Raw genomic sequence first — 24,527 nt, 5'->3', positions numbered from 1 at the left:
CACTTAACAGACACTTGCAGAAACTCTCCCTCCCCACCATCCCATCTAAACTGATTAGTTTATTTCTCAGTTAGTTCTGTTATTTATTGTAATTTTCCACATCTGAAGTGGGACTGTCCCACAAAAGCTCGTCACCTAATAAATCATAGTTAGTGTTAGAAGTGCTACAGGACTGCTTTTTTGCTCAGTGGCCAGTACAACCACCCCTTTTTCTTGCACTCCACAGGACACCCTCTCCCAGAGATTACAACTACTTGGAAGAATCCCCATAAAAACTTCTGATTCTGCATCAGACAGACAAGACATGTATCAACTTCAGCATAAACTTTTATTGCATCAAAATTGAAAGTGCCCAACCTCAGGACTAGGGAACCTGCCCAGCAACAACCACCAGCCTAGTGAAGCCTTCTTCCCGCAGATGCACGCCAAACTTTCAGGTCTGCCTCACCAGCAGGCTGGCTTGAAGGCAGGCCGTCATTGGAGCTGGGTGGGAAGACTCCACAGGGAACAGGTGAAAGCTGTTGCTAGGCAGAAGGAATCATCATGTCTAAGTGAACAGGTCTACAGGAAAGAGGGCAGGTCCTTCTCAATCACCTGCAGAGAAAAGGAGAAAGGAAACTGTTGGCCTGTGGAAAGCCCCACACTGTCTTAAAGGATAACTATCCCCTGCCTGCTGGGTCCAGAGCTCTAAACCACTGACTAGAAACACCTCCTGTGTAACATCACTACCAGCTGTGGATGCCACTTCCTAGGTACGCAAATCCCACCCAGCCCATTTTCATCCCTCTGCATTACATTCCAGCAGAGGTACCTCCCAACCACTGGAGGCTGCCAGGGCAGCTTCACTACTAGCCTGCAGAGTGGAACAAAACCCAGCAGCTGTTTTCTCTGCAGTGAAGACATAGGGCATTTGTGGCTAAGGTCCTGGGTTCTCACCAGCCTGGCGTCCTGATGCTGCATTACCCAAGTTTTGGTACATAACTAACAGCAAGGGCAGTACCAGAAGCTACTGGAAAAGCATCTTCCTTCCCTTCCTCCGCCAAGTTCAGGCCCACTATTAAATCTGCGCTTTGTGACACACAGCTTGGCTGTGCAGTTCCGGACAGGCTAGCCCCAGGGGTTTGGCTTTATGACACAAAGGAGAGAGGCTGACTTACAACTGGATCTTCCATTGGACCGTATCTCTTCACCACCTGGCCCTCCTTGTTAATGAGGAACTGTGAAATTAGAGACGAGCATGAATAACCCTGGACCCACACGATGCTCTGCCCAACTGGAATCCAATGCTTGGGTCACATGCCGAACACTACAGATGAGTTTCAAGGCCAGGTTCTGCTATTGTGGTTAACTGCCTTGAGCAGCAGAGGAGCCAGGGCTGGAGAAGCAGCTTTATGGGCATCTGGTAAACAAGGCTCTTGCCTCCAGTCAGGGAAAAGAACTGCAGCTTCCTCCTGGGACTGAGGGGAGGATGACGACATCCCCAGCTTTTGAAATGCAGCCCCCTCCAACCTGAGTCAAGTCCTGCCTCGCCAGCACTTGGGTGCGCTAAGTGAAGACTGAGGTATTGCACTCTTGTTCAGAGGGATACGACCTAAGTAGCTAAGCAGAGTCTGGCCAGAACATTGGTCGCTTAGAGGGGTTTGATCTAGGACCCACATGTGAGATCAGGGCCTTGGATCTATATCTCAGAGCTGCAAGGCAATGAGTTTGTACCTGTGCAACAGCACTAATCTTACCTCCCCACCTCTTGCAACAGCTGTTAATGTTCCTTTGAGCTTCCCTACCCCACCCTTGCTTAGCTCCTGGGATCTTACAGTACAAGTGGGCACACCCTTTCAGAGGCTAAAACCCTGGTGAGAAGAGCAGAGTCCTACCTTTGTGAAGTTCCATTTTATTGCGCTAGGAAGGAGAAAACACCAGTGAGATGGCAATCCCTAGACTGACAGGAGCACCCGTCCACCCACCACAGCCCCAAACCTAACCCAAAAACTGGCTCTCCTACTACTTCCAACAGGTCCACAGGCCCAAGCCAGGGGCTGCTGTGTGCCCATGTACCTTTCCAATCCCTCCACCCCACAGCCCCTTCCTCTCCATGCCAGTGCATATCCCCACTGCCCAATAATCTCCTGCTGCCATGCTGTGGTGTGGGCTTAAGTCTCCTCTTTTGGTTTCATTCAAGATTGATGTTATTCCCCACCCCAATGGGGCTGATGCAGCCAGGCTCTTGCTCTAATACTATGGCTTCCATCCACCTCTGTTGATGCTCCAGGTTTGCACTCACTTTCCCATCAAGCCTTTTCCCTTGGGCTGATTTTTCATCCATTTCCAGAGAGGATGGGAATTGTTTCCATTGACTTCTATCTTACTATACATATCAAACTTCACCCCATAACCTGCAGCAAACTCTTTGATCTGAGCATCAGTCCCAGGCTCCTAAGAATGAAAGAGAAGGGTTGTCTGTGAAGCAAGTTGTCTTCCATAATTAGGCTGTGACTACCCAACATCCCCTCCATTTGGACTAATCAGTTACAGACTCACATTCTAAGGGCAGAATGCATGTACACAGAGGGAAGGAAGTCAGACAATGCTAGGTGACAAAGGATGCATGAGCTAACTGCTTCTAGGACTACCCCACTCGTTGCTTGGACACTGCTCAGAGGAAGCATAGTTACTTAAGAACACCTGATCACCTGGCAGAGCTGATTTCATGTTCAAGCACACTGAGCCACCAACCACCTCCTTGTGCCTCAGGTAACCCAGCTGAGAACTGGGTAGAGCCCAGAGGAGCTCAGCAAGACTGGGTGCATTGGCCCCAGTTGGTGCCAATAGTCAAGCACAGACATCAAAGTCATCATCAGATATGTCAAGGAGTGACCAAGCCAAAGACTGAACAGCAATCCCACTCCTATGCCAAGAGGGCTGTGTCATTAAGTTGTTCATCTGATGGCAGTATTCACAGGCTCTATGCACTGGGATACCTGGTGGGCCCATGTCAAGTACAGGGATCCTTCAATCTCTAGTACTGCCGAGCTAATCCCCTTTGCTAGGAAGAAAAGAGCAGCTTTTCCAGAGCTCTTGGAGGAAAGCCCCAGAGGAACTCCCTTTTCGTAGGGGCAGGGTTCAAGAAGGCAGAGGTGCCACCTACCTGGTTTCCAAACTGGTTGCAGGGGAAGCCCAAAATGCGTAAACCCTTCTCAGCGTATCGGGCGTACATATCAACAAGCTGAGTGTAGTTTACGTCAGTTTTTCCTCATTTGGATGCTACATTCACAATGATGCAGACTAACCCCCTGGGAAAGAAGCAGGAGATAGTTACCACAGAAGGGTAAGATTTGATCTACTGCAGAGATCGATCTGCACTGAATGACCCTACTTACATCACAACCATTGTTTTTCTTCCCTGTTGGCTGCAACCATGCACTTTCCAGCCTCATTCACATCAAATGCAAACCACAGAGCTTCTGAACCCCACCCAGAATCAGGCTGTGCCTATCCCTCAGGACTCAAGATGCCCCTGCTTAATTCAGTTGCCTTTTTGGGCACCCATCCTCCCCAAGACATGTATGTGCTGCTCTCACACCAGCAACCTCACCTGGGCTGGAAGAGTGAACAAGATTTTTTCTTTCTAGGTTGGAGAAGGCTGAAGTATTAATAACCTATTTACAGGCTAGCCCCAGTGCTTATGCATTGGGCACTTGGCCAAGTCAGCCAAGTTCCCAGCACCCAGGTTCCTCACCACTCACCTGTACTTTTCCAGGGATATATCACTGCCATCTATGTCCTTCGCATGGAATTCATAGATTGATTTGGCAGACTGCCAGTCATCCACCTGGGCACACTGGGGGACAGCCAGGAATCAAGGTCAAGTTTTCCAACGAAGTCACCCCATCCTCCCTCTTCGGGCCCATAAGCAAGATGCCCAGCACCCCGTGGGGCCAGCGGGCAGCCACATTCCTGACCAACGCAACCTTCACTGCCTCTTCCTCGCTGCCACCCGGCTGCTAGCAAAGGCCCCCAGCTACTCCTCCCAAACTTGGAAGTCCGCCCAGCTGGGGCCGCACAGGACACCCCACTTCCGTGCCCGGCCTCCCCTGCAAGCGCAGCACTCGGGCGGCTGCCCCCGAGAGATCGGGGGGTGGGGCGGGATGTGTCCCGCGGGTGCAGAGGGAGCGTGGTGCTACTGGGGGTGCACAGAACTCAGCCCGCCCCCCAGCACACCCCAGGCGGCTGGCCGAGCCCAGCGCTGAGCCCGGCGGCGGAAGGGTCACGGGCGGCTGTGGGGGAGGGGGGGCAGTGGGCGGCTCGCGAGCGTGACTCAGCAACAGCCGCTCCCGCACTGCGGCTCCCGCGGCAGAGGCGCGAGACGGCCCCGCGGGGCTGGGGGGGGGGGGGTCGCTCCGGGATGCAGCCCCGCCCCACAGCGGGCGGAACACGGGGCTCCTCTGAGGGAGAGGGTGGGGGCGGGGCTCGCCGGCCGCCCCTCAGGCCCGGCTGCGCCGCGGGGCCGACTCGATGGTGGGGCCCGCCCGAGGGAAGCGGAACCGGGCCCGGCCCGCACTCACCATGCTCCGCGTCGGACCCCGCGCCCCGAGCACTCCGCACAGCAGCACCCGTGTGCCCAGGCGGCCCCAAGTCATGGCAACGGCGCCTCGGGCCCGCCTCGCCGGCCCGCCCAGCTCTCGCCCGCCCTCCGCCTGCGCCGCCAATCGACGACGGGCCCCCCGCCCCCGCCGGCCAATCAGCGGCCGTCAACAGAAAACCGCCTACCTTGCCGCCCCCCCCGCGAGGCGATTGGTCACGTGAGCGCAACCAAGCGGAGGAGGGGCGGGGCTGTCTCGCGCTTGTGGAGCCGTTTGTCGCAGGCAGGGGGAGAGGGGAACGTTTGAGAGAACAGCTCAGTGTGCACCACGCTATGCGGGAGGGGGAGAAGGAGGGTAGAACACCTGGGACTCAGAGGGTGGGGAACTGCAAATTGCCCCAGTCTCAGAGGGAGGGGGAGACCCAGGGTGGAACAGCCCAAGGTGCCCCAGGCTCAGAGGGAGGGCAGACCCAGGGTGGAACAGCACAAGGTGCCCGAGGCTCAGAGGGAGGGGGAGACCCGGGATGGAACAGCCCACAGTGCCCCGGGCTCAGAGGGTGGGGGTGACCCAGGGTGGAACCGCCCAGAGTGCCCCAGGCTGTGGGGGGAACCAAGGGGCAGAACATCCCAGAGTGCCTCAGGCTCAGAGGGAGGGGGAGACCCAGGGTGGAACAGCCCAAGGTGCCCCAGGCTCAGAGGGAGGGGGGACCCAGGGTGGAACAGCACAAGGTGCCCGAGGCTCAGAGGGAGGGGGAGACCCGGGATGGAACAGCCCACAGTGCCCCAGGCTCAGAGGGTGGGGGTGACCCACGGTGGAACCGCCCAGAGTGCCCCAGGCTGGGGGGGGAACCAAGGGGCAGAACATCCCAGAGTGCCTCAGGCTCAGGGGGAGGGGGAGACCCAGGACGGAACAGCCCATGGCGCACCCCACCAGGGGAAAGTCCCGAGGGGCAAGGAGACGCCTGGGGCGTAGCTTGGCCCAGGGTGGGGGGTGCTGGTGAGAGCGCAGGGCGCTGTGGCTGGGAGAGGGTCCTGGGTAAAGCGCCAGGCAGAGCATTAGTAATTAGCAGGGGGCTCTCCTAGCTCCCATTGCCCTGGGCGATGGTGGAAGGTCTGAGTTCTCCGTAGCCCGTCGGCTGCTGAGCGCAACGCTCGCCTCCGTGCAGTGCCCGGCGTGGGCTTGGCACACGACGAGGAATAACAGCGAGGCATAGCCAGGGATCAGCTCGGACTGGCACGACGCTCCCAAGACGCAGCTGCAATAGGCCCTAGGTGCTAGAACCGCCAAGTGGTCTGTGCTGCCCAGGACGAGAAAGTGGCTGGCCCTTTGTTACGGCACTGGAGCAGGATCCCGGAGAGCTGGGTTCAAGCTTCAGCCCTGTGCTCTCCTGTGTGATGTTAGTCAAGTCAGCTGGGACTCCGTCTGTCTCTGGAGCTTATTTTTTAAGTGTTTTTGTTGTAGGACAGCTACTTTTAAATCTGTTACTGAGGCGGTGTCTACGCATGCCACTGCTTCCGGAGGAGTCACGGTCATGAGGTGTTCAGAAGAAGTGGCACGTGTAGACACAGCCCAAGCGTTGAGGGAGATGGAAGTGTTCTCCTACAGGATTCTGTATGTTGCCATTCCTGATGTCAGATTCATGTCCATGTATTCTTTTATGTAGAGATTGTCCAGTGTGGCCAATGTAAATTGCAGTGGGGCGTTGTTGGTACATGATGGCATGTATATTAGTAGATGTGCAGATGAAAGAGCCCCCGATAGTGTTGTTGACTTCAGAGCTGCAATTCATTTGCAAATTTGAGTCCATCAGCCCAGGACTGAACAGAGACTGGGAGTGGTTGGCCCATTACACAAGTGGTTTCTCTGCTCTTGACATTCACACCTCCACATTAACTACTGGTAATGGGCCACATCCTCCCTGACTGAACCAACCTTGTCAACTTTGGCCCTCCCCTTGACTGAGACCCCTCTTTAAACCTTCCTCTGAAAACCTCCCACTCATGCATCTGACAAACTGGGTCTTTGCCCACGAAAGCTTATGCTCCACAATATCTGTTAGTCTATAAGGTACCACAGGACTTCTTGTTGTTTTTGAAGGTACAGACTAACTCAGCTACCTTTCTTTTAAAAAATGTTAACTCTATCCTGAAATAAACTCACACCCTGATCCCATAAAAGAAGAAAGAAACTGGGAGTGGTGTGGAAAATTACCTTCTTCGTAACTTCAGCCCACAGACAAACCCTGTGCAGCCCAGAGATTTAAATAGCACAGAAATCCGATGTGAAGAAACAATCTTAAAGGCGAGAGGGTGATTTGTGGTAAGAACCTTCCAAGAGCAGCTTCCAACCCCTGTTATTAAGTAACTGTTGCAGGAAGCAGTGTTATTAAAAGCAGATTGGAATATTTTTATGGAATAAGGGTCATTCAGAGTGAAATTAACTTTGCTCAAATTCCAGCTGCAGTTACCTCGTGCCTGAATTTTCTAGGAAATTGCTAAGAAGAGGAAAAAGCTGTGAAGAAAAACAGCCTGGTTCCTTCTTACACAATTGCTTATGTGTGGGCTTGTCATATGGAAGACCTGAACTGACACAGCAGGATTTCTAATACAATTCAACTCACAAAGACAAATACAGTCAGTAAGGGGTGGTGTCTAATAACAAAATCACCTGAACATGGGGTGCAAGCATTTTGGAGGATGGGATTAACATTCAAAAAACCTGGACAAATGGGAGAATGGGATAAAACCTACGAGAAGAAAATCAATAAAGACAAGTCTTTAAACCAGAGATGGGGCACTATGGCCTGTCAGGAAAATGTGGTCACTGGGCTGTCTCGATCTGACCTACAGTGAGGTTCAGTGCTTCCCTCCCTGCAGCAGGGTGAGCTGGTGCTGGTACTCCAGCCCCATGGCCAGTCTCCAAGCCTCAGCCCCACGTCCCCCATACTCCGTGCAGCTGGATGGTGAGCACCAGCTCCCACTGCGGGGAGAAGCTACGGGAAAGCTGGCGTGAAAGCCCCTGTGTGACTAGCTCTACCTGGTGGAGGGTGGGGAGGCAGCTCTATGCCAAGTCCACCAACGGGGGGCAAAGGAGGCAGTTGCTCCAAGGCCTAGCAATTCAAAAGGGAGTCCTGGGCCCTTTAAATCTGTGCAGGAGCACCGTGTAGGCTGCGCCAAGAGGCTCTAAGGGATGTCTGTGCCCAGCTCCACCCCTTCTGCCAGTATGGAGCCTTGCCCCCCGTTGCCCAGGGACCCCACAGGTGTGTCAGCCCACCTCTTCTCCCCCCATCCCGCCGTTCTGGGCCCTGCTGTTCCCCCTCCTCCCTTGGCTGGGGTAATGGAAGCACAGAGAAGCGCTAGTTTGTAGGCTCCACCCCCCATTACTCCCACAGGCTGGGACTAGTGGCCAATGGCAGCAGTGGGGGGGGGGTACTTCCAAGTATACGGCAGCACAAAGCACCTGCACTCCCCCCTGGAGCTGGGCCAGGTAGGTGCCCCAATCTCCTGCCTTCTGCTTCCTCTCTCCTGTCCAGATCCTGCACCCCCTCGCCCCTACCCCGCTCCTGAACCTCCTTCCCTCCCCAGACTCTGCCCTCTCACCCCCAGTCCACTCCTGCTCCTTACCTCCTGCCTGGCCTGCTGATGGGGTGGGGAATCGTCCCTAGCGCTGGCCTGGCCCTTCCCTTCCCATGGTCCTGTCCCCTCCAAAAAGTCTGTCAGCCCCCCTGCGTCTCCCCTGGACCCTGCACACCTGTGACCAGCCCCCTCCTGCACACAGAACCCTTCATATTGGCTGCATCCCTACGCTTGGCGGGGGGGGTGGGGGGGCACAAAATCTACTAACCCTGTTTCCCTGGAAGAGTTAATCCAGCCCTGGGGAGAAGCCCTGAATCTTGGGTGCATGAGTGTCTTTTTTTGTTTGTTTGTTTTGCTTCCATTTGGAGGCCCTACCAGTGAGGAGGTTTTTCTTCTTTTTTTGTTGCTTCTCACTTGCCTGTGGTCCCCATCTGATTTTTCCGTTGGCCAGTGGCCCTTGATCCCCACAAATGTTCCCCACTCCTGCTTTAAACCACGATTGAAGGACTTCAGTAACTCAGCCAGAGATTAGGGGTCTGTTTCAGGAGTGGGTCAGGGTGTGTGGCCTACAGCGTGCAAGCGGCTAGACAATCCTGATGGTCCTGTCTGATGTTTAAACCTATGAGTAAGTGCAAACTACTTCGCTTGGGAAGAAAAGATCAAATGCACATCTATAAAATGGGGATGCGCTCGTAAAGTCTTGAGAAACGAGGGCAGTGGGGAAATGGCAGCAGTCTTCAAAGATGTTTGGGACTGGTATGAGGAGGAAGTTAATCAAATATTTTCCATGGCTGGTGGATGCAGAACACGCAATAAGGTGCTTAGTCTGCAGCAAGGCAGATTTCATTTGGAGTTTAGGGAAAATCTCTCCCAGGATAAGGTCAGTTAAGCTGTGCTCTAGGCTTCCAAGGGAGGTAGTGGAATCCCTGTCACTGGGGGATTTGAAAAAGAGGTGGGACTAGCACCTGTCCGGGTTGGTCTTGGTCCTGCCACAGCAGAGGCAGCTGGATGTGGTGACTTCTCAAGGTTCCAGCTGGACATCCCTATGGTTCTGTGATTACTACTAGGATGGAGGAGGGTTCCCTCTAAGATGAGTGCTTGTGTGGCTGCCCAGGAGAGATTTGGGCACCATCCAGCTGATGAGTGCCCACAGCCACCCTCAATGGGCAGCATGCATTTCTATGGGTGGTGCACATCCATGTATGTCTTGTCGCACATAACAAAATCTATTCCTCCCATGGATGGAAAAAATTAAAGGGAACCAAAGGATGGTATTGTGAATTAGAAAGAGTAGAGGGGTGGATGGGAAAATGGATAATTTCTGGTCATATCTTTCTGTACACTGATCTGCTATCACAGGATATTGGCTGAGAGCCAGGCAGAAAGTAGGACAAAAAAGGATTCTGCAGCTGGCAGATGAAAGGATAAGGCAAGCTGGAAAACCAAGGTGGGGGCAGATCTTATTGATGGGTTGACTATTTTCTAGTGCATTATGGGGAGGGAGGGTGGCTGGAGGTTAGCTTTGGATTCTGGAATGAGAGGACAGAAAAGAACCTCAACAGCACAGGATGTTGGTTGAGCGTCCCATTTCTGTTTGTGCCAATTGCACTTAAATCTCAAACTTGCATAAAATCCCCCATCAAAGGGGCTTTTGCTATGAGCCATGTGAGAAATTGCAAGCTTGGCTTTTAGCATGTTACGGTGCTTTGATCAAACACCAATAGCTGAGACGCTCAAAGCTATCATCAATCCCAAGCAACCGGTGCTTGTAAAACTAGGCAGAGGTACCCTTTCCCAAGTTAAACTGGCCACACACAATGTAGGTATGTTTGGGTTTAGCTTGTAAATCACTCACCAGTGAGTGAGAGGAAATCATTTGTGCTATCCATAACTATGCCTTTCAATTCTGTGCTGTACCAGCTCTTATATCCACCCCATATCACTGTAGTATCTGAGCCCTGTTCAGGCATGTTTTAATGATGCAGTTAATGTGTGCTGCACATGGTTAATTCTCTCGCTTTTCCTCCTCTCCCAGGGGAGAATTGTGGGCAGTACAATGCAGGTTTTTGACTGTATTGCTTGTAAATGTCTGTGCTGCTCTGTGTTTGTGTTAGAGAAGGCCGGTGGGGAAAAATGTGCCTTATGATTGGTGCGAAGGGGGAGAAGGTTTAGGATGGTTCATCCCAATTTCAGAGCAGTTCCTGGGAGCTTTAAAAAGGTTTATAAAATCATGACTGGTGTGATAAAAAGTGGATAAGGAAAAGATACGGACTTGTTCCCGTACCGTAAGCAATAGGAGGCACCCAATGAAATGAATGGGTAGAAGGTTTAAAACTAACAAAAGGAAGTTTTTCTTCACACAGCGCACGGTTGTCCTGTGCAACTCCTTGCCAGAGGATGTTGTGAAGACCAGAGATTTATCAGGGTTCAAAAAAGAACAAGATACATTCATGGAGATTAGGTCCATCAATGGCTGTTAGGCAGAATGGGCAGGGACGGTGTCCCTCACCTTTCTTTGTCAGAGGCTGGAAGTGGATGATGGGAGAGGGATCAGTTTGATGATTCCCTGTTCTGTTCACTCCCTCTGGGACATCTGGAATTGGCCTCTGTCAGAAGACAGGACACTGGGCTAGGTGGACATTTGGTCTGATCCAGTGTGGCTGTTTCTCATGTTCTTTGGGTCCTGCACAAACAGGCTGTACCCTTACGATGATGTAATTTGATACAACTAATCACATTGCAGGAACATAGTCTGTCACATTCTGGGGGACAGTTCAGACCAGTGTGAGGTTGTGCCATCACCTTCCCAGTTACCATGGAAGTCTTTAGATGCTCTGCTGCTATAGCTCACAGCGTGGACACTGACAGCCAGCTGGCAAGCATGCGCGCAAATGTGTGCTTCGTAGCTCTGGTTCAGTGCCCTCCTCCAGCAGTTGGTTGACAACACAACCGTGCCACTCTTGTTTCGATCACGCAGTTACCTTAGGCCATGCTGATCCCAAAACTACAGGTCCTGATGTTTACAGCACTTTCCAGACTCATTCAGATGTTAACTTGCTCCTCTGGAGAGACAAAATGCACAGCATATCTCGCTAACCTATTGCTTCAATTCAAACACAGCGCTGACCCAGCTTAGGTTAAATGGCAAGCTAGTTCATTAACAAAAGGGGGCAGGCTTTTTTCAAGTGTGAAGGTTAGAGTAAGAAACGGCTACAAGCAAATAAATGTAGGACTACGTTTCACAGACTAAAATTCTGTTTCTGCCAGTTGAAATCTACACTATGCAGGTTTTTCTGCTCCAATCAATTTACGGAGACTTCCATCCCCTGGCGGAAGGACCCGTCTTTCTGTGTTCTCAAGAGCTCGGGCCTCTTTAGTCCCTGCAGTTCTCTGTCCCTCTCTTTGTAGCCCAGTAAATCTTTGAAAAGTGTCCGAGTTTGTTGACCTGCTTCAAGAGGCAGGAAGGCTTCCTGGAGTGCCACCTCCAGCCCCCATGGAGGTTGTCAAGTGGTCATCTTGCTACATGGTGATCTTCTGCCACCTTTATTTACCTTTCATGTAAATAAGCCTCTCTTTCCTATGGCTGCTGCCTAGGCTGTGTAAATTCCTCACCTGTGTTGTGCGTTTAATAGGTCTGTTTACCACATGTGTACTCTGCAGTCCTTTTGTCCCTGGCCAGCCCTGGTGCATTTGTGTTCATGCTCCGTGCAGACCTGTATCTGCTCCCTTCAGATATAAACTTCAAACCCTAATACCTGAGGACACCATTAATGCTGATGGTTTTGTTATTTACTGTGGTGTTGATACATATGTTTCACAGTGATGTTAAACCCCAGTGTAATTAACCCCAGTTTCACAGGGATGTAACCAGTGTTACCTGTAATCTGAGCTTTTGGGCAGCTGCTCAGCAGGGATTCAGGTGCTGCCCAGCTGATTAGCAGAGCTCCCACAGCCAGCAGCATGCGCCTGGGTGCACGAAACAAAATTTATTCTGCTCACGGATGGAGAAAATTAGAGGGAACACTGTATGTAACAAGGGATCGTGTTTGGTGACCAGTCATGACCTTGCTGGAGCCTGGAGGGGGAACACAGGTGCAAATGGCCTGACCTGTAGGGTCCTGGTCCCAACAGACACTGCCTGCAAAGCTGCAAGTCCCCTGCAGGTGTCAGCAGCAGGCTTATATCTGTTGGGGTAAACTACATCTCCCAGAAGCCTTTGTTCCTAAAGACCCTTGCTACCTCTGTGCTTGTCGTCCTTGTGCCTGATATCTGTGGTCAAATAATTAAAGCGAATATGAAACTATAATTTCCCTGGACACAGTCCTGGGCAGCAACGAAAAGGATGACTATGCGCGTGCGGAGTGGGGGTGACCTGCGCGTTAACAGGCGTTTATAGCGGACACCTCTACTCGAGGGTCTTCAGCTGGAGGAAGAGGCATCTGCGCCGGCGCGGGAGTGGTGTCGGCGCTTGCGCAGTGGCTCGTTAGGCCCTCGGTGAGGCGGCTGCGCCATGGACGACGAGGAGGAGACCTACCGGCTCTGGAAGATCCGCAAGACCATCATGCAGGTGGGAGCCGGCTTGTGAGGGGGGAGGGGATGCCTGGGTCCTACCCCCATGTGGGAGCCAGGACGCCTGGGTCCTGTCCCCTGCCGGGTGGGTGGTGGGAGTGTGTCTGGGTGACAGGAGTCCTGGGTTCCGGCCTGCTCCAGGCTCCGCAGGTGTCCTCGTCTGAGCCCTTTCTCTGAATGAGCTTCAGCTTCCCCATCTGTGAAATGGGCGCAGTGGTACCGCCCTGTGCTGCTGGGGGCCTGGGTGTTTTGCTGTCTGTTCAGCACTTTGAGACCCTCAGCTGGCAGGCACCCGTCAGGGTTAAAGTGCAAAACCTGATTGTTACCGGCTCCAGAGAAAAGTGCAAAAGCACTGGGAGCTATGCAAGGGCTTAGCAGTAGCTGGCTCTTTGCAGATTTCTGGACTCTGTTGTTGCAGTAGTGTCTTTCTTGAAGGTATTTTCTCTAGGACAGAAGAGCAGAGAGGGTGGTTAAAAATATTAAGCATTTATATTGCTGTTGTGGTTCAACACCACAAGTAGGTTGGGCTCTGTTGTGCTTCTTGCTGTACAGGCATGATAGCCTAACCACAAATAGCCTGAAATCTAAAGACCAGAGATGCACTGCAAGCTGCAAATTAACTTTGGTACAGGCACTAGAAGTGGGAAGAACCTGGGTGAGGGAGGCTTTGCTGTTTGTGAAATTGTGTTGGCAAGATGGGGATTGTAAAGCTGCATCTATGTCTTGTATGCATCACAAGTAAACAGCGGTATTGTCCTCAGCTGTGTCATGATCGGGGCTATCTGGTGACCCAGGATGAGTTGGATCAGACTTTGGAAGAGTTTAAAGCCCAATTTGGTGATAAGCCTAGTGAAGGGAGACCACGGCGGACTGACCTTACGGTACTGGTGGCCCATAATGATGATCCCACAGATCAGATGTTTGTCTTCTTTCCTGGTGAGTAGGGTGCTATTATGCTCCATGTGATGACCTCAGGAGTCTGAGTAAAGATATAGAATAAAGATTGTCCTAAACTGGTGCCAGCACCAGCCTGGAACTGATTTTCTTGCCTGGCATTTAACTAGCTGAGAGAAAACTAAGTGGAGGGGATAGCTTAGCTTTCTGAGAGTCAGTTCTGAAGTGCCAGGGTCCTGAGAACAACTCCCTGGTTGGATGGTCATTTAGCACCATATAGGGTCCCACTGATTGTGAGGGTCTTTCAGAAGGTCTTCAAGAAAATTCCTGATGATCATTGACCCCACCCAGTATTCTGATGTCTGCTTTAGAGGCCCAATTTTGCTGGCTTTACTCAGGCAAAACATCCCTTGAAGCTAATGAGAGTTTTGGCCAAGTACAGATTGAACAGGCTGAATTCTAAAGGTTGCAATCTCAAGAGATTTACAGAAGTATTTTTTTGGCCCCTTGGCTGTACATCTGTTCTGTCATTCATTCTTTTGCTTGATGCAATGGAGTACATTCTGTTGCATCTGGACAGGTGGCACATGTCCAATGCTGTCTCTGAATTAACTAGCCAGTAATGAAAACAGTGCTGAGTTAAACTGCTTTGTGCTTCCAGAAACTGCAGGGGCAATGTGCTGCCTGCGCTCTGAGTAGCAGCAGTGTGTCATGCTGAAGGGGAGGCTATTAGAAACTCAGGAAAAGAATACAGATGCATTAGTATTGTGGTTCTGAGACAAGCTGCAGAATAAAGGTGAATAAAATGCAGATATTTTACCACAGCTGGGTGTAATGGTATCATGTGACTTATTTATTTCCCAGAGGAGCCCAAGGTTGGGATAAAGACAATCAAGATGTACTGCCAGAGAATGCAGGAAGAGAACATCACCAGGGCTCTTATTGTGGTGCAGCAGGGCATGACTCCCTCAGCAAAGCAGGTAGGTGGTTATCCTACGTAAGTTTGCTTGGGAGTTTGTAGGATGGGGACTGATACACTCTTGTATGCGTCTGGGGGATTTTTGGTACCAAATGCACAGAGATGATTGCCCCTTTGGACTAACCTTTTAGCTTATCTTTGTCCTCTTCAAAACAATGTGTTGTGATGCCCATCACACAGGGGCACTGTGTGCTTGCAGGTGGTGTGGAACCCTCAGGTAATAAGGCTCATGAGCATTGTAGGATGGCGTCTTAACATATTTAGGTAAAGTGTACTCAGTAGCTACCTGTACACACACATGTCCAATGTGAATGGAATGCCTGCCTAGCTGTAAGGGGACTGAGGGCAGGTCTACACTGGACCTGAAAGTCAGTCCTAGATACATAATTCCAGCTACAATGTCATAGCTGGAATCAATTAATCTTAAGATTGACTTGTCAGGCCATCCTCACAGAGGGAGGTTGGTGGGAGAAACTCTTCCATTGACCTCTCTTACTCCTCACAAGAATGAGGATTACCAGGGTTGCCTTTTGAGCTCTGATGGTTAAATTTAGCACATCTCTGCTAGATGCGTGATATCAGATACCAGAAGATTGAATCTGACTGGGTTGATCTTTTGGTAAGTATGGATGTACCCTGAGTTTAGTTTAGCTAAATTGGATTTTGCAAGGGTGTGAGTTACCATCCGGAAACCTTAATTTCTGTTAAAGTTTTCTGTTAAAGAATTATTAGTACCTAGATACTACAGTTGTTTGTATGAGAGAATAAGATCTGTTCCTTGCCGCAATGTTTTTATAGTCTGGGGTGTTTGGGACTAAGAGTAGTTTACAAAAGAGGCAGAGATAGTGGTGAAGAAAAGAAGGTCAGCGAGAGAGGAGCATTAGTAAGAGGAAACAACGATGGAGAAATAAGACCTTGGATTTGAAATAAGTGGGCAGTGTGCTTAAGCAACGGGAGAAGAGAGGCTGGGGGCAGTGAGCAAAGGAAGAAGTACTTGTGTGTTTAGCATCATGACTGAGAGATTCATTCACCCTTTGATCTGTTTATAGCTATAATTGATGTCACTGTGGTAATACATTGGCTGTAGTGTTTGGTGCTCACTGAAGTTCAGTTCAATCCGAAGTGGTCCTGTCTAGCCAGATGTCTGGGAGCTCTTCTATGCTGAAGTTTAAAATCTTTTCTGTTTCAGTCCTTGGTAGATATGGCTCCCAAATACATCCTGGAACAGTTCCTGCAGCAGGAGCTGCTGATCAACATCACGGAGCACGAGGTGAGTTGGGCTCTTGAGCGGTAGGGAGTGAGTTCAGGGACCTATCTGCATCTAAATCAACCCCTAAAAGTTTTTACTGTCTATTTTGGGTCTCTGAATGTTGGGGCAGAGTGAGCCATTCAGTCCATCTTGTACTTGTGTACTAGCCCTGATCATCACAGGAAATAACTGTTCACCTTTCTGATCGGACTCTGCTTTTGTGTTTGCAGTTGGTTCCAGAGCACGTGGTCATGACAAAGGAAGAAGTAACTGAATTACTAGCCAGATAGTATCCTTTTGTTTGCTCTGAATGCCTATCCCTCCCCTATCTGCATGGAAGTGGCTCACACTTGATGCTGCAAGTGGTGTGTACAATAGACTGTTATGTGTTCTCTTGGCCCTGCTTCTTACTGGGGTAAAGCCGGGCTGAATGATAACCCTTCTGGTGGTGGGTTTTCCTTCACTGTGTTTCTCAGTAAGCTGAGAGAGAACCAGCTCCCCAGGATACAGGCTGGAGATCCTGTGGCCAGATACTTTGGAATAAAGCGAGGGCAGGTAAGGAGCAAAGCACTGTGACAGAGGTGGCCCCTGGGTGAGAGCAGCAAGACAGAACCTCTTGAAACCTTTGTTACTGAGGCCTGTGAATAGGGATAAACAGGTGTCATAACTGGTACCAAATGTGGGGGTTCCTCCTTCCTTTGTGTGTAACCTTTAGCGTGGGTAGTGGAAGCTGTACAGCGTGACTGCAGGACACAGCCCTCCATGCTTTCTCTGCCTGTCAGGTTAGAGTTGTAGGGCACGGTTCTTACCATATTTCTCATGTGTAGCACACCCAGGACTGGGTCTTCAGATGGCTCTGCTGATACCTCATCCTGGAAGAGTTTCCTTCCCAGGAGAGTTGCATCTGAATGAGAAGTCCTCATGGGCTTTGGCATGGGAGCTGAGCCTTTGCCTTTCAACCCTCAGCCTTTTCCCTGCTAAGGGTATGTGCTGATGGGCAGTGTAGGAAATCCCTCCAATAGAGAGCTGTGACAAGGTTCTCATTAAGGGGAGACCACTGTGTGTGTGTGTTCTTTCCCCTTGATACTTTAAAAAAAAAAAAACTGCTTTAAAGGCTTTTGTATTTGTATCCTAATCTGACCGAGCTATCGCCAGACCTCCCTGCACCTACTGTGAGGTGCGTGTAAGTTGTACGGCATTCTCACATGGAGCATTGCTGGGGGGGGGCGGGGGCAGAGTGTGTGTCAAGCATCACTTTATAGACCATCTGCTGGGTTTTACACCCCTAGCGATGCTATGGACCGCTACACTCACTTGTTCGTGGGTCACAAGTACATCTGTGTAATCTGTCTCTAGCAAGATGTCCCCTAACTATGGGCAGCTGTCTCCTCCCTCAGTGTTAAGGAACAAGCAGTATGCGCACACACCCCCCCCCAGCCCCCTGAGGTTGATTGTTCTGCACCTAAGCCAGTCTCTGCAGCTGGGAAGCCCTGCCAGGCAAAATTCAGAGCTGTTCTTCATTGCTTGTATGCTGCTTTTGTTGCCCTTGTAGGTGGTGAAGATCATAAGACCTAGTGAGACTGCAGGGCGATATATCACCTACCGACTGGTTCAGTAGTCTGCGTGTACATCAGGTAACATGGATCCGCCTCCCTGCTGAGGGGGCTGCCTAGCTGTGATATTGCTGACTGACGTCAGAAGTTAATGCTGTAACTTCACTTCACATTCGCCCTTACAAATCTCTCCAGTGAAAATGGAGACATTTCAAACTGAACTGGACAAACCCCCAAACAGTTTATGGCAGGAACTTCCCTGCCCCTTGCCCAAAGGGTGGACTAAATGGGCAGTCATGTCCATGCACATTATAAGCCTCTCCTTACGTCAGACAGATGTTCCACCTCTGGTTAGTGAAAGGACATTTGCCGTTGTGGAGCGAGAGGCGCCTTCACTTTGAACGTGGGGTTACACAGGGTGCAGGACGCAGACTGCAGCTGCTCAGCGGAAGTGCAAGGGTCAGGTTTATGTCTGAAATTCGAGAGAAATTCAAGATTCTTTCTTCCAGGTGTGGAAGCAGAAACCTGATCAACGCCCTGTCTGGCTCTGCTTCAGACTCCTTGGGTTGTCTGTCATCTTAAATCCAGGCCCTAGAGTGTGCTTTCAAGTTATAGCACCATGGCAGGGGGTTTGCTCTCGTTTGTTTATCTTGCTGTCTGGAAGCTGCCTGACTGGACTGAAGCTCAATGCCATGTGCTATTTAATTTTTAATGGAATTTTATTTTAATAAAGGTTTTGTGCTGAGTGTTTCTCCAGTTTCCTCTGCAGCAGAGTCTCCTGGCACCTCTGTTTCCAGATTTCTCCCCCTTCCTATGCTAACACCTCAAGTCAGTAAGTGTTCTAATGAAGCCTGCTCCCAGTGTGTTGAGCTGTAGCTCTCACATCTGTGTTGAGCTGGACTTTTCTCTGGGCTGCTGTTTGAGTTGGGCATCCTTCTGCAGCAAAGCCTGCCAGTGGGCAGGTAGCTGTGCTAACAACCCCATAGAGCCCATAGAGAGACACTGCTGCTTTCCTCTATCCCAACCACTCCTACCCACAAGGAGAGTCCATCTTTCCCAGGTAGCTGTGTGGGTTAAATTGTTATGCATGGTGGTGTTCCAGTGCTGTCTTAATTCTGTAGCTGTTTCAGATCCCCTGTCTTAACTCTTAGCTGATGCCTTTCCCATAGATAATTCAGTGTGTTTCTCCCCCAACTCACAAGCCTCTTCCTGCTCCCCTATGTGGCATGTCTTATGGGTGAGGGAGCCTAAGGTGCAGAAGTGACTTGCCTAAGGTCACACAGCAAGTTGGTGGTAGCATCATAAAACTCATAATCCCCAATTCCTGGTCTTATGCTCTGCCTCATGTTGCTGCTCCTATCGATACATATTCATCCTAGTATCAGATTAGAAACTTGTTGCACAGGAACCAAGATGCCACCATGCAGTTGAGTCTTCTCTCCTTAGCTCTTGGGCACTGCAGAGCCAATAAAGGGATGTTCAAACACATTGCTGTTTAGCTTGAAAATGCTCATCGGAACACTTTTTTATTTCTTTGAAGCATGTGAATTTATATGGAGTACAAACCAGGTAAGACTGCTGCTTACAGCAAGGTTGGGCCTCATTCAGATAACCATGCTCCATCTTTGGCACAGAACAATATACAGATACAGGATGCGTGACACCATGCTAAGCACAAACACAGCACTCATAATACAGACTCTCTCTTCCCACTTGTTCATGCGCACACAATGCTGGCTAAGGTGAGCAGTAGGACAGGAATGTAGTGAAGCATTTCTGAATCCTCCTAGGCTGGAAACAAACTGCTGTAAAATGTAACCGTCTTGTTGAAGGGCAGCGCAGTGCGTAGTCTCAGTGTTCCAGCTCAGTTACAACCAAAGCAGCTTGTGGTCTGCTTTGACCTTTGTTCTGTCTACCAGTCAGCTCCACTTCTCAAGCAGCTGTATTTCTTTACCTAGAAGAAACTGTTCTGAGATCGATGTGACGGGGATCACCGGTTCCTGATTCTTTTCCACTTGCTTCAAAAGTTATTGATCCTCTTAGCTGAACAACACAGCCTTTGTTTTTCATAATGCAAGAGTGTGTAATTATCACCCCAAACCTGTGAGGTGGCCATCCATTCAGCGCAGTAGGTCGGCCCAAGGTGGGCTTGCTTTGGTGACCCCTGCTGGGCAGGAACAGAGCCCAGACTTATTTTAAGCATCTCAAAGTGGCATCCATGGAAGTTAGAAGACTAAACCTCTGTGAGTTTCTGGTCTTCAAACATTCATTGAGCCTGAATAGGTTCAGTTTGTCAAAGTTACCTGCTGTAACTCAGAAATGGCAACATACAAAAACCCGTAGGAGAGCACTTCAATCTCCCAAGCCACACAGTAGCAGACTTAAAAGTAACTATCCTACAGCAATGAAATTTCAGGACCAGACTCCAAAGAGAAATTTCTGAGCTACAATTCATCTGCAAATTCGACACCCTCAGCTCAGGCTTAAACAAAGACTGCGAATGGCTGGCTAAATACACAAGCAGCTTCCCCTCCCTTGGTGTTCACACCTCCAGATCAACTGCTGGTAGTAAGCCTCACCCTTGCTGACTGAGCTAACCTTGTTATCGCCACCCTTGCTCTGGCGTATTTATACCTGGCCCTGCAGATTTCCAAGACCAGCATCTGATGAAGTGAGTCTGTGCTAACGAAAGCTCATGCTCAAATCTTTTCTGTTAGTCTGTAAGGTGCCACAGGACCCTTCGTTGCTGTTACAGATTCAGACTAGCACGGCTACCCCTCCGATAGTGCTGTAGGTTGTCTACTTAATCTATGTGCTGTGTATAGTGCCCTCTGGCGGTGAAGCTATGAACAGGGATTTGATGGTTTTTGTAAGTTGCTAAGGAAGAGTGCCTGTGGGACTGCTAGAAAGCACCTGAGGCACTACGGTTTTTAATAGCCTTGGGATGCAGCCTCTTCTCAATGGATCTGTTGGCTTCTGAAATGCGGCCTGCCCTCATTAACTGAATCATAGAATCATAGAACACTAGGACTGGAAGGGACCTTGAGAGGCCGTCGAGTCCAGCCCCCTGCCCCAATGGCAGGACCAAGTACTATCTAAACCATCCCTGATAGACATCTATCTAACCTGTTCTTAAATATCTCCAGTGATGGAGATTCCACAACCTCCCTTGGCAATTTATTCCAGTGTTTGACTGCCCTGACAGTTAGGAACTTTTTCCTAATGTCCAAGCTAAACCTCCCTTGCTGCAGTTTAAGCCCGTTGCCTCTTGTTCTGTCCTCAGAGGCCAAGAAGAGCAAGTTTTCTTTCTTCCTTATGACTCCCTTTTAGATACCTGAAAACCACTATCATGTCTACCCTCAATCTTCTCTTTTCCAAACTAAACAAGCCCAATTCTTTCAACCTTTTTTCATAGGTCACATTCTCTAGGCCTTTAATAATTCTTGTCGCTCTTCTCTGGACCCTCTCTAGTTTCGCCACATCTTTTTTGAACTGCGGTGCCCAGAACTGGACACAATACTCCAGCTGAGGCCTAACCAGCGCAGAGTAGAGCAGGAGAATGACTTCTCGTGTCTTGTTCACAACACACCTGTTAATGCATCCCAGAATCATGTTTGCTCTTTTTGCAACAGCATCACACTGTTGACTCATATTTAGCTTGTGGTCCACTATAATCCCTAGATCCCTTTCTGCTGTAGTTGTTCCTAGACAGTCTTTCCCCATTCTGTATGTGTGAAACTGATTGTTCCTTCCCAGGTGGAGCACTTTGCATTTGTCCTTCATTAAACCTCATCCTGTTTACCTCAGAGCATTTCTCCAATTTATCCAGATAATTTTGAATTATGACCCTATCCTCCAACGTAGTTGCAACCCCTCCCAACTTGGTATTATCTGCAGACTTAACAAGCGTACTTTCTATGCCAATATCTAAATCATTGATGAAGACATTGAACAGAACCGGTCCTAACATAGACCCCTGCGGAACCCCACTTGTTATACTTTTTCCAGCAGGATTGAGAACCATTAAGAACTACTCTCTGGGTACGGTTATCCAGCCAGTTATGCACCCACCTTTATAGTAGCCTCATCTAAATTGTATTTGCCTAGTTTTTTTTATAAGAATATCATGAGAGACTGTATCAAATGCTTTACTAAAGTCTAGGTAGACCACATCTACCACTTCTCCCCTATCCACAAGGCTCTTTATCCTATCAAAGAAAGCTATCAGATTAGTTTGACAAGATATATTCTTTACAAACCCATGCTGGCTGTTTCCTATTACCTTACCACCTTCCAAGTGCTTGCAGATGATTTCTTTAATTACCTGCTCCATTATCTTTCCCGGCACTGAAGTTAAGCTGACTGGCCTGTAGTTTCCTGGGTTATTCTTATTCCCCTTTTTATAGATGGGCACTATATTTGCCCTTTTCCAGTCTTCTGGAATCTCTCCTGTCTCCCATGATTTTCCAAAGATGATAGATGAAGGCTCAGATGCCTCCTCTATCAGCTCCTTGAGTATTCTAGGGTGCATTTCATCAGGCCTTGGTGACTTGCAGACATCTAATTTTCCTAAGTGATTTTTAACTTGTTCTTTTTTTATTTCAACTTCTAACCCTACCCCTTTCCCACTGGCATTCACTACGTTGGGCATTCCTTCATCAGACTTCTCAGTGAAGACCAAAACAAAGAAGTCATTAAGCATTTCTGCCATTTCCACGTTCCCTGTTACTGTTTCTCCCTCCTCACTGAGCAGTGGCCCTACCCTTTCCCTGGTCTTCCTCTTGTTTCTAATATATTTATAAAAAGCCTTTTTGTTTCCCTTTATGCCTGAAGCTAGTTTAAGCTCATTTTGTGCCTTAGCCTTTCTAATCTTTCTACTGCATTCTTGTGGTGTTTGCCTATATTCAGCCTTTGTAATTTTTCCTTGTTTCCATTTTTTATACAATTCCTTTTTTATTTTGAGATTTTTTTTGTTTTTATTTTATTTTATTTTGAAGCTGCTAGGGAGCAGTGTTCTATGGGAGCACAAGTCCAGAGAAGCAGAATATAGCCACGAGAGTTCTCCTCTTAGATTTGTGTGCATGACCCCCTGTGCACAAGTGACTGACTTAGACAAATTGGAAGACTGGGCTGCAAGAAATCTGATGAGGTTCAATAAGGGCAAGTGCAGAGTCCTGCACATGGGCCAGAAGAATCCCAAGCCTTGTTACCGGCTGGGGTCTGACTGGCTTGGTAGTAGTTTTGCAGAAAAGGATCTGAGAGTTGTAGTGGACGAGAAGCTGGACATGAGTCAACAGTGTGCTGTTGGAGCCAAGAAAGCTAATGGCATATTAGGCTGTATCAAGAGGAGTGTTGCCAGTAGATCCAGAGAAGTGATTATTCCTCTTTATATGTCTTTGGTGAGGCCAAATCTGGAGGACTGTGTCCAGTTCTGGGCCCCCATTTATAGGAAGGATGTGGATACACTGGAGAGGGTCCGGCAGAGGGCAACCAAAGTAATTGGGGGCTGGAGCATATGACTTATGAAGAAAGGTTGAGGGAATTGGGACTGTTTAGTCTGCAGAAGAGAAGACTGAGGGGGAACTTGATAACAGCCTTCAACTTATTGAAGGGAGGCTGCAAAGAGACTGGAGGGAGGCTCTTCACAGTGGTCACGGATGGCAGAACACGGAACAATGGTCTCAAGTTGCGGTTGGAAAGGTCCAGGTTGAACATTAGGAAAAACTTTTTCACTAGGAGGGTGGTGAAGCATTGGAATGGTCTACCTAGGGAAGTAGTGGAGTCTTCATCCCTGGAGGTGTTTGTTTCACCTCGACAAAGCCCTGGCAGGGCTGATCTGATGGGTTTGGTCCTGCTTAGAGCAGGGGGCTGGACTCGATGGCTTTTTTTTTAGGTCTCTTCCAGCTCTGTTCTACTGTGATTCTATGATAGCAAGTGGTATGCATTGGCTGAAAACACTGTGTGGAAAGCTGAAACCTGCAGGCAGGCTCGGGTTTTGGCTGAATCTAGTAATCTTCATAACATGCCTAGGGCTGGGAAGGAGCTAATTACACCTCCTTTGCAGAGGGGTAAGTGAGACTTGTTCAGGGGTGGAGAGAGGTGGTGTTCAAAGCAGAGTTGCTGCACTCAGTTCACTTGGCTATATATAAATGTGAGAGTTGGTGGGCTGGTGAAAGCAGTAATGGACCACAGCAGCCAGCAGATGCTCCGAGTTTGGAGGTAATATGCATGCTGGGAGTGGGAGTGTTGTGACTACCTGCTTCACGTGAGCCCATCAGCACAGGTGAGTTAAACGCAGCTGGAGATCTGGTGCTGTCTGTTTATCTGGTTCCCTGCTCAGGGTTTAGCAACTGCTGCAAGAGAAAGAGGGAAGCCTGAGGACAGGCTGGGGTGGGAAATACGAGGAAGTGATTTTCAGCTCTTGCTTTAAAATCTCTGTGCGCATTCAGCCCTTAAAACCATCTCACCTGCATTGGTTTAACCCTCAAGCTCCTTTGCCAGCTTTGGCTTTGAGCACATGGTGACAAGTCACCTTAGGAGCCATCTACACTGGGATGCCCTGTAGCTTAATTCAGACAATTCCTGTTGTACTCAAGAGAGCCTGTCCTGTCAATTGTGACAGAGGGTGTAACAGGAGACTAGAGGCACTGTGGAGTGGCTGAGGCATGGATTTCCATTGCTCTCAGCACCATTATCTCATCTTTTGTTGAAATGACAGTCTGAGCTTCTTTTAGGAACAGCTCAGATGAGGGGACTGGCCTGTAGAATAATTTGCAGGACGGAGCCCAGGACCCTGACAATCGAAAGGCATGAGAAAAGAGGCCTGAGCTGTGGCGCTCTCCAAGCTAATTCACAGCAGTAAGTCAACAGCTGGCAGCGCCTATGCCACGTCATCTACCACCTTGCCAAGCAGAAAAATAACTATAAATAAGGGCAATTGTACAAACCTCCCTGCTCGGTCTGGAAAGGCAGGTCACTAGTTAAGTCCTGGGTTGCCCAGTACTGCTAGGGTTCTGGCAGTTGACTTAGCTGTGGCTGGCATGCCTGTATGGTCAGCTGGAAGCCTTTTTTGTGCATCATGTCAGCATACAAGGCTTCAATGCATCAAGCGTGTCTTCCCTCCCTACC

At 49.6% G+C, this 24,527-nt stretch overlaps 3 protein-coding genes across 4 annotated transcripts in view; 1 reads left to right on the top strand and 2 right to left on the bottom strand.

Annotated features, from left to right (window-relative positions):
• Positions 1 to 309: 309 nt before the first annotated feature.
• GPX4 (glutathione peroxidase 4) lies at positions 310 to 4,715 on the bottom strand. The gene is made up of 7 exons (XM_074978538.1): positions 4,563 to 4,715; positions 3,744 to 3,838; positions 3,146 to 3,290; positions 2,282 to 2,433; positions 1,875 to 1,899; positions 1,158 to 1,217; positions 310 to 594 (listed from the first exon to the last, which is right to left on the bottom strand). The coding sequence occupies exons 1-7, from the start codon at positions 4,635 to 4,637 to the stop codon at positions 562 to 564; spliced, it is 585 nt and encodes a 194-aa protein (XP_074834639.1). The 5' UTR covers positions 4,638 to 4,715; the 3' UTR covers positions 310 to 561.
• Positions 4,716 to 12,601: 7,886 nt separating this feature from the next.
• On the top strand, positions 12,602 to 18,145 carry POLR2E (RNA polymerase II, I and III subunit E). Of its 2 annotated transcripts, XM_074978316.1 has the most exons (8): positions 12,602 to 12,722; positions 13,486 to 13,660; positions 14,483 to 14,598; positions 15,787 to 15,867; positions 16,077 to 16,135; positions 16,323 to 16,401; positions 17,399 to 17,480; positions 17,909 to 18,145. In XM_074978316.1, the coding sequence occupies exons 1-7, from the start codon at positions 12,666 to 12,668 to the stop codon at positions 17,462 to 17,464; spliced, it is 633 nt and encodes a 210-aa protein (XP_074834417.1). In that variant the 5' UTR covers positions 12,602 to 12,665; the 3' UTR covers positions 17,465 to 17,480; positions 17,909 to 18,145. The 2 variants fall into 2 exon arrangements, with proteins under 2 accessions (XP_074834417.1, XP_074834416.1); XM_074978315.1 differs by having other exon boundaries at positions 17,399 to 18,145.
• A 4,807-nt stretch (positions 18,146 to 22,952) lies between these two features.
• The window catches only part of ARHGAP45 (Rho GTPase activating protein 45), a 43,867-nt gene continuing 42,292 nt past the window's right edge, over positions 22,953 to 24,527 (bottom strand). Inside the window, exon 24 of the mRNA XM_074978602.1 lies at positions 22,953 to 23,784. Within this exon, the coding sequence (XP_074834703.1) occupies positions 23,736 to 23,784 (49 nt within the window). The 3' untranslated portion in view covers positions 22,953 to 23,735. The remainder of the gene's footprint in view (positions 23,785 to 24,527) is intronic.

This window comes from Carettochelys insculpta, chromosome 27 (assembly GCF_033958435.1).
Source record: "Carettochelys insculpta isolate YL-2023 chromosome 27, ASM3395843v1, whole genome shotgun sequence".
In the NCBI taxonomy this organism is placed as follows: Eukaryota; Metazoa; Chordata; order Testudines; family Carettochelyidae; genus Carettochelys; species Carettochelys insculpta.
This window is presented reverse-complemented; position numbering and strand designations above follow the sequence as displayed.

Coding starts and splice junctions, on each gene's coding strand:
- POLR2E (XM_074978316.1), top strand. CDS start 12,666: ATGGACGACGAGGAGGAGACCTACCGGCTCTGGAAGATCCGCAAGACC. Junction 12,723..13,485: donor TCCGCAAGACCATCATGCAG/GTGGGAGCCGGC, acceptor TATTGTCCTCAG/CTGTGTCATGATCGGGGCTA. Junction 15,868..16,076: donor TCAACATCACGGAGCACGAG/GTGAGTTGGGCT, acceptor TTGTGTTTGCAG/TTGGTTCCAGAGCACGTGGT.